The sequence below is a fragment of the Erpetoichthys calabaricus genome, chromosome 3 (assembly GCF_900747795.2).
Source record: "Erpetoichthys calabaricus chromosome 3, fErpCal1.3, whole genome shotgun sequence".
In the NCBI taxonomy this organism is placed as follows: Eukaryota; Metazoa; Chordata; class Cladistia; order Polypteriformes; family Polypteridae; genus Erpetoichthys; species Erpetoichthys calabaricus.
In genome coordinates this window covers 264,288,137-264,305,906 of record NC_041396.2, presented here as the reverse complement: position 1 = coordinate 264,305,906, position 17,770 = coordinate 264,288,137, and the positions used below count along the sequence as shown (strand labels likewise).

The 17,770-nt window shown below is 38.8% G+C and overlaps 1 protein-coding gene across 3 annotated transcripts in view; it reads left to right on the top strand.

The window, feature by feature from the left end:
• Positions 1-17,770, top strand: part of serpinh2 (serine (or cysteine) peptidase inhibitor, clade H, member 2) — an 87,438-nt gene that overhangs the window by 11,997 nt on the left and 57,671 nt on the right. For 2 of the 3 annotated variants that reach the window (XM_028798184.2, XM_051924085.1), the window contains exon 2: positions 14,612-15,197. In XM_028798184.2, coding sequence (XP_028654017.1) covers positions 14,630-15,197 — 568 coding nt within the window. In that variant the 5' untranslated portion in view covers positions 14,612-14,629. Of the gene's footprint in view, positions 1-14,604; positions 15,198-17,770 lie in introns of all 3 variants that reach the window. The other variant, XM_028798183.2, reaches the window with a different exon arrangement.

Sequence of the window (17,770 nt, the reverse complement as noted above, 5' to 3'; positions counted from 1 at the left end):
TTCTGGTGCTGTAAGTGTGCCAACTCGATGAGAAACAGTGACACTACCTAACCAAACTGCAATCATTCTTCCTTAATTCATGCGTCTTTGTCCAGTCTGGAGGAACTCAAATTTGATCACAACTGAGCTGCACTAAGGATGGAGTGAATATTTATGGAAAGAACTGAAAGTTGGTGAACTCTATTTTTCACCTGTAGCAAAGCCTGTTAGTAACTGTGTTATAACACTTATTCTTCAGATGAGAGCTGAACATTCAGCTGTTTGGTTAGCTAAATAATAGCTAAAATGTGAGGACAGCAATATTTTAGGAGTTAGGAGTATTTACTGCTATTCCAGCTCAATGTACATCAGCCTGAGATATAACAAAGTCAAACTATTTACAACCCCAATTCCAAAAAAGTTAGGATGTAAATAAAAATGGAATGCAGTGATTTTAAAATCTCATAAACCCGTAGAAACATATCAAATGTTAAAAGTGAGACATTATACTATTTCATTAAAAATATCTCATTTTGAATTTGATGTCAACAACACATCTCAAAAAAGTTGGGACAGGGGCAACAAAAGGCTTGAAAAGTAAGTGGAATTAAAAGCAAACAGCTGGAAGAACTTTTTGCTGCTAATTAAGTTAGTTGGCAACAGGTCGGTAACATGATTGGGTATAAAAAGAGCATCTTAGAGAGGCAGAGTCTCTCAGAAGTAAAGATGGGCATAAACTGCATCTACAAATTGTAGAACAATTTCAGAATGATGTTCCTCAACGTAAAATTGCAAAGACTTTGAATATCTCATTATCTACAGTACATAATATCAACATTTTCTGAGAATCTGGAGAAATCTGTATGTACAAGGGACAAGGCTGAAAATAAATATTGGGTACCCATGATCTTCGGGCTCTATGGTGGCACTGCATTAAAAGCAGGCATGATTCTGTCATAGAATTAACTGCATGGGCTCAGGAACACTTCCAGAAATCACTGTCTGTGAACACAGTTTGCTGTGTCATCCACAAATGCAGTTTAAAGCTCTATCATGCAAATTCGAAGCCATAGTAGTGGAAGAGTCCAGGTGCTGAACTGGCCTGCCTGCAGTCCAGACCTTTCACCATTTGGCACATCATAAAACGAAAATAAGACAAAGAAGACCCATGACTGTTGATAAGTTAGAATCCTATATCGGGCAGTAATGGGACAACATTCCTCTTCCAAAAGTCCAGCCACTGGTCTCCTCAGTTTCCAGATGTTTACAGACTGTTGGTAAAAGAAGAGGGGATGCTATACAGTGGCCCCCGTCCCAACTTTTTTCAGATGTGTTGCTGCCATCAAATTCAAATTTACCTTATTCTTTTCTTAAAATTGTACATTTTCTCAGTTTAAACATTTGATATGTGTTTTATGGTCTACTGTAAATAAAATATGGGTTTATGAGATTTGCACATCATTGCATTCTGTTTTTATTTACATTTTACATAGTGTCCTAACTTTTTTGGAATTGGGGTTGTATATGAGGCACCCTGAAAACAGCACAAGTCTGTTTTGATGGAAATATGAAACACTTTTACAAAGTTAGCCTTAAAGGAATACTTCCAAAAACAATTTTTTTTTATCATTTACTTACCTCTTATTGTCTGTAATGATGCCCTGGAAAAATTGTTACTCTCATTTTAGTGGGAAAGTTCCTGATGCATCAACAGGAGCTAACACTGAACAACAGCAAACAATATCAAAATATTAATGAAAAAATCCGGAATTGCTCATGTTGCATAATTCACATGCCCAATATCCAGTTGCATATTCACATTTTCGTAAACACATCATCTTCCTCTTCTCTTCTTATTCTGTGCTCGGCCAACCTTCTCCAGACAGCTTGGTCCTGAACCTACTCCCCAATGAGACCCTTTTCCTTCAGTTCTCCTTTTACTTTATCCATCCTCCTCCGCTTTGACCTCCCTCACTTTCTCTCCCCCCATTCTCATCACTTTTCTGCCTACATTGTCCTCCCTCCCCACATATCCATACCACTTCAACCTACTTTCCTGTACTTTCTTAGATATCGCTCCCATTTTTGTTGTACCTCTGATTGTCACATTTCTTTTTCAGTCCTTTTTTGCATCTTAACATTCTCATTTCTGCCACATCTAACTACTTCTCCTTCACTTCTTTTACTGCTCAGATCTCAGCTCCATACATCATTGATGGCCTTGCCACTGTCTTAAGAACCTTTTAATCTTTTTCTTAATTCTATGCCCACACAATTCCCAATTCCTTCTTCCAGTTGCTCCATCCATACTGCACTCTGTAAGTAATCTCTGTGTATAATTCTCCATCTTGGGCTACCATTCACTCTAGCACTCTTTGTTGTAGCTTTCCCTATAGGCTAACTTCTGAATCCTGATCATCGTTAAACCTCATATGTTCTTTCTTTTTTATATTTATTTTCGATCCTCTATCTTCCAAAGTCCTTCTCTAGTCTTCCAACCTCCTTTCCACTTTGCTGGTGCTACACAGCACAGGGTTATCAACAAAAAGCGTTCACCAGGGTGATTGATCTTTTATCACATGAGTCAACACAACTATAACCAGATGAAAGAAGCAAGGACTTAAGGAAGCTCTCTGGTGCAGATTTATCTAAATGCGATCTTGTTTTTACTCTAACAGTGCTTCTAACCCAGGTCCTCATTCCCTAGACATTCCTCACATACATCTCTGGCACCTGTTATTCTCTCATGTCATCGCGTTCTTTCATAAGCCTTCTTCAGTTCAATAAATACTACATGCAAGCCTTTCTGTTTTTCTGAAAGCTACAATGTGAGCTGTCTCAGTGCAAAGACTACATCCTTTTTTCCTTTCTGCGGCATTAAACCAAACTACTCCTCATCTATGGTGGTCTCTTTGCTAAGCCTTGTGTTTATAATCCTTTCCCAGATTTTCATCAAGTGTGACATAAGCTTTATAGTTTATAGAGATTCCCTTCTCCTTATACATGGGTACAATCACACTGTTCCTCCACGCCTCTGACATTTCCTCCTGTTCATAGATCTTCTGCATTAAGATCTCATAGCACATCTACTCCTCCGCCCAAAAGGCATCTGTGTTTGCTAAAATATTGTTAAATAAAGCACTTCAGGAAAATCCTGTGATGAATGGGTGAGTGGGGCACACAAATGAGGACCTGTCTGTTTTTCATTTGAAGACCATCAGAAGTCCTGTCCGGTCACAATTCATTCTTTGCCTGCCATCTGCTTCAGATGATATTAACATTGTAGAGCCTGTTCTGAGAAAAGAGTACAATTAGAGATTGAACATTAAGGAAAACAAGTAAAGACAACAGGTGGAAAGTAGATGTCGCATTTGTACATATTTCAACACAAAGGAAGTCAATTTACGTTTGAAAAACTTACAGGTACTGCAACCAATGAGTGGAGAGGAGCATCTTCAATTTAAAAACTTGATCCCACTGTTCAGCTTTAGTCCCCATTAAAGCTCACTGTAACAGGAAATTTATCTCCATTCTCCATGAAAATAAGAGATTCAAATTTTTTTAAACACTACAATCAATTTGAGATATACAGTAATCCCTCCTCCATTGCGGGGGTTGCGTTCCAGAGCCACCCGCGAAATAAGAAAATCCGCGAAGTAGAAACCATATGTTTATATGGTTATTTTTATATTGTCATGCTTGGGTCACAGATTTGCGCAGAAACACAGGAGGTTGTAGAGAGACAGGAACGTTATTCAAACACTGCAAACAAACATTTGTCTCTTTTTCAAAAGTTTAAACTGTGCTCCATGACAAGACAGAGATGACAGTTCCGTCTTACAATTAAAAGAATGCAAACATATCATCCTCTTCAAAGGAGTGCTTGTCAGGAGCAGTGACTGTCACAGAGATAGAGAAAGCAAACAGATCAATAGGGCTGTTTTTCTTTTAAGTATGTGAAGCACTGCGGCACAAAGCTGTTGAAGGCGGCAGCTCACACCCCCTCCGTCAGGAGCAGACAAAGTAAGCTGCTGAAGGCGGCAGCTCACACCCCCTCCATCAGGAGCAGACAAAGTGAGACAGAGTTTGTTTTTCAATCAAAAATCAATACGTGCCCTTCGAGCTTTTAAGTATGCGAAGCTCCGTGCAGCATGTCGTTTCAGGTAGCAGCTGCACAAAAGATCACAACGTGAAGATAATCTTTCAGCATTTTTAGACGAGCATCCGTATTGTCTAGGTGTGCAAACAGCCCCCCTGCTCAATCCCCCTACGTGAGGATCAGAGAAAGTCAGCGCAAAAGAAAGAGAAAAGTAAGCCGGGTAGCTTCTCAGCCATCTGCCAATAGCGTCCCTTGTATGAAATCAACTGGGCAAACCAACTGAGGAAGCATGTACCAGAAATTAAAAGACCCATTGTCCGCAGAAACCCGCGAAGCAGCGAAAAATCCGCGATATATATTTAAATATGCTTACATATAAAATCCGCGATGGAGTGAAGCCGCGAAAGGCGAAGCGCGATATAGCGAGGGATTACTGTATAACATAAAATTGGCATTTTTGGATGTCAGAAATTTATTCCTTTCAAGTTGGGACAAATGTGTAAAAGGGGAGATTTGGAGAACGAAAGCATCAGCAGATTGTTTGAAATTTGAATTTAAATATTACTCTTCATTATATGTTATTAACCAGATAAAGTCTCCTCCATATATTGATGCAAACATGAATCTTACAATAGCATTTAACACAAACCTGACACACGGTACATTTACATGCATTTTAACAACCCAGTTATTCACAGAAAATCTATTTCTACAAGGCCATGTGAACCCTAGTCGCGCAGAAACCAGGTTAATACAGGTAAATTTCTCTGCGAATAACCTGGTTATTTGGCCATGTAAGACCTTACCCGGGTTGCAGTTAACACTAGAATTAGCAGAACCTTTGAAAAAACTCATAGATCCGGCCCACCTTAAATCTGTTCGCACTTCTCCATCAGTGTCTTTTGTCCTGTAAATGTGCCGATAAAGACAAGCAGCAAGCAGCCTACTATTCCATCCCCCCACAGCTGCAGAACTTGCACAAAGTTCTCCCAGCTCATGCCTTGATTGATTATCTGGGAGCGAAGTGCTGGAGTTTTAGAGTGGAAATAATAGATCATTATTTGGAACACATGCATTTCATGGGTGTTCCGTTTGTACAATATAATATTACTGTGTACTGTATAATATTAACAATAAGAGCAGCTCACTACTGAAAATGGCAAATATAGGAGGCAGTCAGGATCGAACCAGGTACTCTTGATTACAAGTCAGCAAATCTTACCGCTACGCCACAGAAGCTGTTGTTTTATCCTTGAACCTTTTGTGAAAGTGTTTATTTGATCTTTGGACTTCAGACTTCACACGTTATATAGTTTATGCCAACATTTTGTCATTTACAACTAAAATATGAAAAACGGTTCTGTTTTAACAATGTGTGTACATAGATTATTGTAGAAACGGAACACACATGAAATGCATGTGTTCCAAATAATGATCTATTATTTCCACTCTAAAACTCCAGCACTTCACTCCCAGATAATCAATCAAGGCATGAGCTGGGAGAACTTTGTGCACATTCTGCAGTGGTGGGGGATGGAATAGCAGGCTGCTTGCTACTTGTCTTTATCGGCACATTCACAGGACAAAAGACACTGACAGAGAGGTGCGAACGGATTTAAGGTGGGCCGGATCTACAAGTTTTTTCCTAGGCTCTGGTAATTCTATTGTTAAGGATTTGTTTGTATGAAAATGTGCTCTATAATTAAATGTTGTTAAATTCATAGTTTGTGCATGTACGTTGCACTGTTTGCCTGGGCATGTATTTGCTTTGGCATGCTTTCAGCTTTATGCTTTTGGTTTAAAGCCAATAGTGACCACCGATTTCACGTTACTTGATCAGCCAATTCAGTTTTTTTTTTCCCATTATCTCTTTAAAAAACATTTTACAATCTCCTGCATAACCAGATGCATAAATAGATAGATACTTTATTAATCCCAAGGGGAAATTCACAAACTCCAGCAGCAGCATACTGGTAAAGAAAATGTTAAGCCCTATGTCCTATATTAAAGTGTGTTTTTATAATTAAACTATAAACCATGGGTGGCACGGTAGTGCAGTGGTAGCGCTGCTGCCTCGCAGTAAGGAGACCTGGGTTCGCTTCCCAGGTCCTCCCTCCATGGAGTTTGAATGTTCTCCCTGTATCTGTGTGGGTTTCCTCTGGGTGCTCCAGTTTCTTCCCACAGTCCAAAGACATACAGGTTAGGTGCTTTGGCGATCCTAAATTGTCCCTAGTGTGTGGGTGTGTGTGTACCCTGTGGTGGGCTGGAGCCCTGCCTGGGATTTGTTCCTGCCTTGTGCCCTGTGTTGGCTGGGATTGGCTCCAGAAGACCCCCATGTCCCTGTGTTAGGATATAGCAGGTTGGACAATGACTGACTGACAATAAACCACAGGTATCAACTGTTCATTTTTCATTAACAAAATTAAATTATGTCAGCTTATTTTTCAGTGACCATAATAATACTAAAATAAATACAATTTCCTAGTGAACACAAAATAAATGAAAATAAAGTGGGTCTCATAATTACAATCTGTCATATTTTTTTGTTTTTCGGTCATGTACCTATCTGAAACAAGACTTAATTAAAATAGTTTTCACCATTTCTCTAACAAAAAATATATATAGTTAGTCTCACACAGTAAATTAATTGGTATTGGCCATTAAACACTGATTAAATGTAAAAATATATGCACTTATAGGTTTTAATCATCTTTAATCATTAATTGCACTACATCTCTTTTGCTGTTAAAATGTACAATATTTATACAGGTGTGTGTTTTTCTTCAGTGTATCAGCTAGACATTCGTAATTCTTGAGGTGCAATTATAAATATGAATTACCATTTTAATTATGTAGTACTTGATTCTTGCATAAACTTATGCTCTCTGACACACGGTAACAAATAATAAACATGGTACAAATCTTTAAAAAAAGCTGCAGAGATATCAAATGTTCATGAGTTGTTTATCAGGAATACACAAAATTAACATGCTTAACAGGTTTATAAGTTTTTGCTCTTAAGCTAACAAGCCTATTGTTAACTAAGCAGCAATTTCAAATTAGTCTTTATCTTTTCTTTTCCCAATAAAAAATGTAAGGTGTTGCACTTAAAACAAACTTGCTGTCCCTGTCCAAACTCAAGCAGTGTCCATTTTAATTCAAAGAACAAAATAAAAAGGTCTGAATTTATTAAAGTAGCCTTTCTTGCTGTTTGTCTAATTGCATAGGACGACCTCTCAGATTTATTTTTCTCAGTTTATTACTCCACTTTCTTTAATATATAGGATAATATTCAATCACCTCTCACTCTCTTGTAAAACAAGCCTTAACTTGGTGCTCTTTGTTTACACTACAGGAAGTTTGCAATTAAAGAAGAAAAAAAAAAGTGCTGACTCAACTACTGTAATACTTCACATAAAGGACCACTCCAACTAAACTACCGTAAACCTTAGAAAAGCTGGGGCTGAAAAGATTGTTTTTTTATGATCAGCCTATTTACCTGTCATTGATCAAGTATTTTTTAGTGAAAAATGGCCCATTTAGATCATCAGCCGATCAATCAGAGCATCCCTACTTTCAGAAGCCATAGGTAGAAGCGTCCACAAGATACATTTCTTGAGACAAATTCTCAGGTGATCCCATTATTTCTTCTCAATTTTCTCAATGTTTCAGAAATTGCAGTTTATGTTGATAAGCTGAACATACAGCACAGTTTCAGGAGCAGCAACACATTAAAAGAAACTTGTGTTGTATAGTCTGATTACTTTTTTTAAAATAAGTGTTGCCTTAGGTGACTTTTTATTTTATTATTCCAGCAGCACTGGGTGTAAGGCAAGAAGCATGCGTACAGATATGCTGCTCCTTTGCAGGGCTGTGTTGCACAGCTAGACAGAAAAGAGTGTGCAACGTGCAGTCTAGTAACAGAAATATATCAATAAAATGTCTGTTTAGTTTGAATGCAGTTATATGCTATGGATGCATTGAAAAAGTGAAACAGGGTTATGTAGTGGTCCATATTGCAAACCATTGGGGTCTTGTGTAGGAGAAGTAAAATGGAGATGTAATGTTAATTACTTCACAGCACATGAAGGACGAAAATGTGTTTCTGAAACGCAAGAAAATAATCCAGGATTCATATTTATTTTCAGAATCATGCTGGCCAAAGATGACGTTTAACTATTTTTTTTGTAAAGTGTAATGACGTTGGAGCATTTTGACAAAGGAGAACTCCAGAAGAATACTTGTGCATTTATACAGTACATGGAGTTTTACAAAACTTAACTGGGTTATGCATCTTTTCCAGTTATGTGTGTGTATGTAAATGCAGTGAAAGTGATTTATGACAGAGCTGCATTGAAAGGTGTGTTGTTACAAAAGCAGCTGTAAAGAGTTTATGTAAATAAAACCATCCTGAATAATCCTAATATTTCCTAGCTCATGTGACACGGATATAATAATGTTTGAATTTTAATCAGTATTTTTCAGTCACAGAACAGAAAATGTCTGAATAATTTAGTGCATGCACTATAAGGTAGTCCATGATTCTTTATAAAATCTATGCTAAACATCCCCGTTAGTTTTTACATTGAGGTAAACCCCCGCCCCCTTTTGCAACAAATGTGATTCAGACCAGGAAATAAAGGAGTTCTCCTAAATCACTCTTGTCGATAATTTTGAACAGCGATTCTTAAGCTTCTTTTTCTCGCAACCCAATTTTACCTTTTATGTGTATTAGAGACCCTCAATCGCTGCCGACTGTTATCCCTGGGGTTGAATCCCACAGTTTAAGAACTTATGTTTTTGAAGACCTGATTGTATACCCAGTCCATCTGCTTTGTTCAAGACTATTTATTTATTTTATTATTTTTGCATCATTTTTATATATCTATTGTACTTATTTTCTTATGGGGAATCTAAATATGTGATTTTATTTAAGTGCTGCATGTTAATTTTAAAATTGTTCATATAAGGGTCTGATTGAAAGTAATGAGACCATCCCTGTTTCTGTTTCATGGAGTTAGATATGGGAATGCTATGCAGGTGTTTGTGAACGGCATACATTAACATGTGTAAATCTGCAGTTGGACAACCGTATTCTTTAGCGTTCTGTCACAGCGAATGGAAACACCTTGTATGTGTCCTCATGGCGGATGAAGATGATGTTCCTTTTGGGGTACAGCATAGGTGTGTGATTGAATTTTGCATTAAGTTTGGTAAGAGCGGTAATGAAATAACAACTGAAAAAACTACTTGGAAAGAACTTCTTTTCAGATGATGAGCTGAAAAAAGTCTGTTACTCGTCTTTGAATTTTTGTTTGAAATGTTGTAAAGAATATATTCATTGTGAAGGTTGCTACTTCAAAAAATCAAAATGTTACGAGCCTGTGGAGCTATCCAATTCAGAATAAAAACAATCAGTCTCATTACTTTTTAATCAGCCCTCATATTTTTTAACGGTTTATATACTTTGTGTTTATGTGACATCATCTAGACATCACTTGACTCTTCTGGTCAAATTAGTGATGTAACGGTCATAACATATAAATTCGGCACACTTGAATCTTGGCGTTATCCTTCAGAGGATAAACAGAAATATTTGGACTTCAGTCTTCACACATTATACACTTCATGTCAACATTTTGTCATTAGTACCATAACATGCAAAAAGTTTCCATTTTAGTTATATGTTCAACATTTCTTGCCTCGCATTTCCTGTCCTCCAGCATTTACCCAGATTGTTGTAGAAGCGGAACACGCATGAAATGCATGTATTCCAAATAACGATATATTATTTATCCTATACAACATCGGGCACCTCACACCCAGATAAAGAACCGTTAGCAGGCTGCTTGTGCTGATCAACACATTTGCAAAACAAAGACGCTGATGAGGAGGTGCGAAGGGATTTAAGGTGGCCTGGGATTACAACTTTTTTCATAGGGTTCAGAGATTCTTTATAGCCACCTGCTTTATCCCTTTTGTAGCCACGTCAGCTTTCATTGTCCTTCTTTACTACATGGTTAACATGTCTTAAGCAATCAATCATCAGCAGTTCTGGGTAAAGCCTGGACTTTCCCTTCTTACTCTGGTCATTCCTAGCTCCATGTTTCAGTTGCTGAATATTCAGTTCACTACAGATTAGCGACCTTAAGTGCCTTGCCTCCTGTGATCTTGTCAATGTTTTTATTTAGGACAGTTGGGAAGAAAAGCAGTGAATGCCCAGGATCGCAATTAAGAGAGATAAGAATTAATGAATAATAGATAAGTTGTGTATATTCTGTAAGAGTGGCCTGTGGTAATGAGAAATTGTGTAGGGAGGCATAGAGGCTGCTTTAAAAACATAAATCCTTTAGTGTATTGATATTTAAACAAGTCTCTAAATAGCCTAGATGTAAATGATTTAATTAGACTGATGCATTATTTATTAATGTGCTATGGCAGTTAGCTGAGAATGCAGCGCTTTGTCTGCAAATGGGTGATTCCACAAGAAGTTCAAGCAGATGTGATCTCGGATAACAAAACAAAGCTGAAGCAGGGCCTGAAGTGAATGAAACTTCAGTGTGACTGCAGGAGAAGAGTACGCCACAAATTCTTAAGACTTCGTACCAACTCATGCTTTTCAAAGTTTCTCTTACTCATGAATGTGTCTGGTAAATCAGAATGTAGGACAAGAATAACAAGCAATAATGAAATAAATAATTCTATCTCATAGCCGCATAGACCAAAGCCTCTGTGGGTCTTTTTCTGGGCACTTCAGCTTTTCTCCTGTGTTGTAAAGCCAACTAGTTTCATTTATTCAGGCTGGCATGAGTGATGGTGCCCTGCTGTAGACTGGCATCCCATCTAGGTTTTGTTGCTCTCTTGCACACAACACTGCAGGGATAAACTACAGACTGCCATGACTAAATGAATGATTGATTTGTGCATATTCAAGATGCTTCAGCAAACAGAACCATTCACCATTGCTATTTCATTAACTGTCATAGGACAAACCTGGAAAGACAGCATTGCAGCTTAATGACCAATGAACAAGGGACGAGGCAGATCTTGATTTTAAAAAAGTTATCCCATCTGAATGAGTTTTTCTATTCTGCTCGAGAGCAATTTTCCTAAAATTGTTTATTGTAGCCAACATGCATGTGTTGGACATACCTGGTATTTCAAGGAGGTAAATGAATAGTAGCCGCTTTATTTGCCGCATGGAAGAAATTTACCTCAGACACACACAGAAGACTTTCAAAATTGTAGAAAATTTATGAGCAAAGAAAATGAATGATAAAAGAGAGATCCCAGTGAGGCACTATAAAGTCATTGTGCCGTTAGTATATAGGTGCCCCAGTTGTGTTTCTTGACACACTTCTGCTAAATGATTTGTTGGCTGAAAGTCCTCAACACTAGTGTGTCACAGTGAGGATGCGCAGCATTGTTCATAGTGGCCATCGGTTTTGTCTTCATTCTCTCTCTTTTGCTACCTGAGCGTGCCTTCTTAATCAGCATGTTGATTTGATGGCCAGTGCGATTTACTATGCTTGGTGAGATGGGCCTCTCTTGGAGTGATGTTACTGGCCCAGCACAACACACTGGCCATCACAGAGTTGTAAAACATTACCACCATTAAAGGAACACAGTTCCCTAAGAAAAAAGAGTCTGCTCTGCCCTTTCTTATATAGTTTCTTCTGCATTACAAGACCAGTCCAACCTGTTAGCGATGTGGAACCCCAACTATATGTAACACTGCACCACCTCCACATTTACTCCCTGAATAATGACTTGGTATGGATGAAAAGCAATAAGCACTTCCTTGATTTTGCTGATGTTGAGTTGTAGACAGTTCTCAAAGTTCACCACCTGTCTCATCCCCTTTCTTAATGCATCACATGTATTTTGAGATTTTTTATGGACATGTTCGTATTTACTGTTAAAGCTGGGTCTTCATTTAAGCTCATTGTATAAGCAATTGTTTGATTTCTCTTTGGTATGAAAGCACAAAATTAATTTCCCACCCGTCAGTGCAGAAACAACAGTTTGAGTACAGATAAAAAACAATTACCAGATTTGACTGGATTATTTGTTTAATATTCCCTTAGTGTGGATAATGACATCCTTTACATGCTCTACAACTCTGTGATGACCACTGTGATTGTTCTATGCTGCGGAGTGCTTGGCTAATATAAGCCCACTGAATCAACAATCGGATCAAGAAAGCAGGCCTAGTTATGGAACACACTCTCAACCTGCTGGAGGTAGTGGAGGAGAGAATGAAGACAAAATTGATGGCTGTTATAAAAAATGCTGCACATCCTCTCTCTGACATACTAACACTGAGGACTTTCAGCCAATGAATTATTAAGCAGGACTTTGTCAAGAAACGCTACTGGGGCTCCTTTATACTAACAGCGAGTCACTTCTCACATTAAAGGAACGCAGTCTCCTAAGGAAAAAGCCTGCATTGCTGTTTCTTATTTAGCTCTTCTGTGTTACCTGACCAGTACAACCTGTCATTGATATGAACCCCCAAGCACTTGTAGTAGTGGGCCACCTCTACATCCACTCCTTGAATAGTGACGGGACATTAAAGGCTCTTTGGTGCAGCAAAAGTCAATAATCAGTTCCATGATTGTGCTGATGTTAAGTTGCAGACAATTCTCTTTGCACCAAGAAGCAAAGTTCTCTAAGTGACTCCTATATTCTGCCTCATCCCCTTTATCAGTACATCCCATAAGTGCAGAATCATCTGAGAATTTCTGCAAGTGACATGGCCTGATGTTATATTTATAGTCTGAAGTGTACAGAGTGAAGAGAAAAGGTGACAGGACTGTTCCTTGTGGTGTTACAGTGTTGCTCACATCCATATCAGAAACAGTCTGAGACTGAGTCTCACAAACTGCGGTCTACCTGATAGAAAGTCCATTACCCAGGACACCTTAGACTTATCCACCAGCATATCTCCAAGTTTACCCTTTAACAGGGATGACTGGATGGTATTGAATGCTCTGGAGAAATCAAAAAATCATAATCCCCACAGTGATGCCAGCCTTGTCCAAGTGAACTGTGTCTTTAAGCAGTGTTACAGTAAGAAAAGAAACAAGCTATAACTGTTTACATGTTCTCCATTGTTAGGGCCTCGGTGAACACCCTGACAGCTGCTCTTTTGTTTCATTTTGCATCGGAGTTCACCATGTTGTTATTGTGACTTGTGTACTTTTGCTCCTTTCATTTTCGTTTGTTACTCGTTGACTTTCCCGATTGCCGCAGCCTGCTCCGACTCCCATGTTTAACCCTTTCCACACAGAGCTCTCTCGTGAATAGCCAGTGAGCTCAGCCATTAGTTTCTTTCAGCCTTTTTAATTTGCACGATGGACAATATCATTGACCATCAGCTCTGCACTAGTGGACAAAGTGTGTGTGAAGCAAATACATGTGCAGGCTAACAGAGTGCAACGGATGTGCGCAGACTACAAAATCAATAACAGTAACCTAGTTAAGGGTTTACATGGCCACATAATTGGGTTATTTACGGTGAAATCTACCTTTGTTAACCTGGTTTCTCAGTGGCTAATAACCCAATTTCTTTAATCAAAATAAAGGTTAATATAACATTTTAATAACCAGGCTTCTGTGAAGAGCTGGATTATTGAGGTGCATCTAAATGTGCCTACTGTGACTATACGAAGTTTTTTCTTCCATTTTGCAATTCTTATGTGTGTTTGATGGGGTTGTTGTCATTTGTTATAAAATTTCTTGAACATTTTTTAAAAAGTTACATTTGCACCTTGGGATGATTAATCGATCATGTAGAGTTTAAAAAAAAATGGCCCTTGATGAAGATCTTAACTTGCACTCTGAGCCGGAGTGCCAATATGAAAGGACTGACTGAGACTTCAGAGGCCTTGAGTTGTAATGCAGAGCTGCTCCACTCAGGTCATGGGGGTGTTGTATGAGGCTAGAGACTATCCAAGCAGTATGAGCCACAAGGCAGGAGTCATCCGTCGGTGTATATCAGGGCCCACTCACACAAAATGTACCTTACATACATGTCTCTGAGAATGTGAGAGGAAAATCCACACTGACATGAGGACAATGGGATTGGGCCAGACTCAAACCCAAAATGTTAGACCAGCTTGAAAGCATTTGATTAATTAATAAATGAATGAACCAGTTAATTAATGTCTTCATTCATTAACCAAAATGCCCTTAACCGACTGTGGTATCAGAGTTCAAGCAAAATAATTGGGCTTTGAAAAGATCTGTCATTAAGTTAATAATGCAGCACACAGGCAGTTTTAATGTAAGCACTGGCTCTTTGTTAGTGATGAGGTGGTGATTCCTTCTTGTGTCCATATTCAAAGTCAGTCAATTGTAAAAGATGTACCACAGCAGAGTTGAGCAGCAGTTGAGCTGATAATGGTGACCCTGCAATCCAACATAAATTGGTGTTACTCATTAGAGGGTGACAGGTCTGGACGACGACTTGAAGAGTTTAATTGTATGTATTTTTTTTATTTCTTCTGTGCTTTTGCCCACAGGCTCCAGTGAGACTGTAAGTCTACCATGCTGCTATTCCTTGCTTTTGCCTTTCTCAATACACTGTTCTCCGTTCAATCAGAGTCAAGCCAAGACTCTAAGGCCGTGGCTGCAGATAACACCTGGAATGTCGGCCTCAGGCTGTACCACTCCATTAGGAAGAACAGCTCATCCTCTGACCAGCAGAACGTCTTGTTCAGTCCTTTACTTGTAACTTTATCTCTCAGCTCTCTGTCCACCGGGGCCAAAGGCACCACACAGCAACAAATCCACAAGCTGCTTAGAACAAGTGAGATGAAAGTGGACAAGGGCCATGAGGTAATGGCGGAGCTCCGGAGATCATTTCATAGGTTGCAGAACAGCAGCTACTTTCTTCACAGTGGTAATGCCCTCTTCATTGCCAGCAGTGCAGCACACAGCTTTCTGCAAGGCAGTGGCCTGCAAGTTCACCACAGCATGGACTTCACAGACAAAGGACAGGTGCTGCAAACCATCAACAAGTGGGCCGAGAAGAGCACAGACATGAAGGTGTCTGGTATGGCTGGAGATGTGACTGGAGGTGGAGCTGTGCTGGCAGATGCAATGCACTTCAAAGGTGGGTTCAGAAAAAAGTGAATTTTGGTTGAGTGAACCATTGCGTGGCACAAGGCATAGTAGTATTGCTTCATGAATTTAGCATTCTGGGTTTAGTTTCTGAGCCGAGTCATTGTCCATGTGGAGTTTACCCCTTCTCTCCATGTCTGTGATGGCTTTTCTCTGACTGCTCTGAGTTTTCTCTTGTATCCCCAAAGACCTGTAAGTCAGGGTAGTTGGCTCTGTAGGGGAATGTGCATTATCTCCTGAATGAGATTCAGGACCCCCATGATCCAGAATTGTATGAAGGGGGTTATATCTGTATATGTATGTATGTACAGTATATGTCTGTGATATATCTTGATAGATATAGATCCCTTCACTTTATGCACACTATGTAGCTGTGTTTGTAGGTTTAATTTTAAATGGATACATTTTCCATTTTTGCCCATCAATCTACACTCAATAACCTATAATTGTAAAGTGAAAACATTTTGCTTTTTTCCACAGAGGTTTTGCAGATTTATTAAAAATCAAAAACTGAAGTTATTCATTTATGTACGAATATCCAGACCCTTTTCTGTGGCACTCCATGTGGTGATCAGGCGCGCCCTGTTTGCTTAATTATCCTTGAGATGTGTCTAGAGCTTGATTGGAGTCCACCAATGGAGTTGATTGGACATTGTTTAGAAAGCCACACACCTGTGTGTAGAAGTACCCATACTTCACTCTGCGTGTCAAAGAAAAACCAAGCCATGAAGTCCAAGGAACACTCTTTAGACTTCTCCGATCAAATTGTAGTAAAGCATAAAACCATTCCCAAAGCTTTAAGTATTCCTACAAGTACAGTGACCACAATAATTGTGAAAGGGAAGAAGTTTGAAACCACCAGGACTCTTCCTACAGTTGGCTATCTGGCCAAACTGAGTTACTGAGCAAGAAATATCTGGATTGGGGTATGTGTTTGGGTTTGGTTTGAACAAGAATCCAATGGTCACTCTAACAGAGCTTTAGAAGTCCTCTGCTGAGATAGAAGAACCAGTCTGACGCTTGACCATCCCAGCAGCACTCCTTCACTCAGGTTTTTGTGGTAGAGTGGTTTGATGAAAGCCAGTCTTGAGTGAAATGTATTGAAAGGATTCAGAGTGCATGAGGAAAATCTTCTGTGCTCAGGTGAAACAAAAATGGAACTTCTTGGGTAGAACTTAAGCACTATGTCCGACAAAGACTAGGCATTGATCATCAGCAGCCTAATACGAGCATTGTGGTGGCAGCGTCATGCTAAGGGGATGCTCCTCAGTGGCATGGATAGGGAGGCAATTCACAATTGAGGAAAGGACAAGTGCAGAAAATACAGAGAAGTCATTGAATAAATAAAACAGAGTGCATGCAACCACAGATTGGGGTGGTGGTTCACCTTTCAACATAATATTCAACAAACAGCCAAGGCAAAGCTGGCGTAACTTCATTACAAATCTTTTACTGTCCTTGAGTTGCCCAGCCATAGCCCACAGTCTATCGTCCCAGAGCATATGTGGAATGACCAGAAGATGGCAGTTTATAGACACTTCCAATTTAACAGAGTTTGATTGGATCTGCAAAGAAGAATGGGATAAACTACCCAGATCCAGGTGGGCAAAGCTTGTAGATCCTCCTTTACACAAGAAGACTCAAAACTGTAATTGCTGCCTAAGGGGCTTCTACAAAGTATTAAATTAAGGTTCTGATTACTTCAATGAATGAAAGATTTTATTTTTTGATTCTGAAATAATTTTAATAAACTTTTCTGAAAACAATTTTTCACTTTGTCATTATAGGTTAAATGTAGATTGATGAGCAAAAATGGCAATTTTTTTTTTTTTTAAATAAAATCTACAACCCAGTGAAGTGTGCAAAAAGTAAAGGGGTCTGAATACTTTCTGAATCCACTGTGTGTATGTATGTTTGTATGTATGTATGTGTGTGTGTATTTATATATAGAAAATTATGCAATGGTAACAAGGTAAGGTCAGATGGCTGAGAGGACAGAAAAAACAAAACAAAAAAAAAACTTCAGTTAGGCTGGAGAAATAAAAACAAAACCTGCAGGGATTCCAAGGCCAAAAGACATCCCAGCTCCCTATTGGCATTCTACCTAACATAATTGTTCCTAAATCAGTTCTCTTAAGTTTTCATGCTTCACATGAGAGGATTTGATGAAGCTGATCCCATGAACAGCTGACACATCCGCCTTAAATCCATCATCACAGGTGTCTGCATAATTCTTTGATAAGGTGGTGGTAGTGCAAATCACCACCACAAAAGAACCAGAAAAAACAGCAGAGAATACTGGGGATTAATAAAGTTTGCAGATATCTGAAAAATATGGTGCATAGATATATAGATAGATAGAGCTATATTTATTACATATTTGTCACAATACCAAAATTTTGGACTTTGGTATAAGAAATGTTTTGAAAGTATTCAATACAATTTTTCAGTGCCCAGTACAGCACATATTGCAACTGACTAAAATAAATTGCAATTCTCTATGCATTAAATAGTTGAAACATAATGCTGTCTTTTGTAAAGGGCGAAAGTAAAGTTTTGTAAACA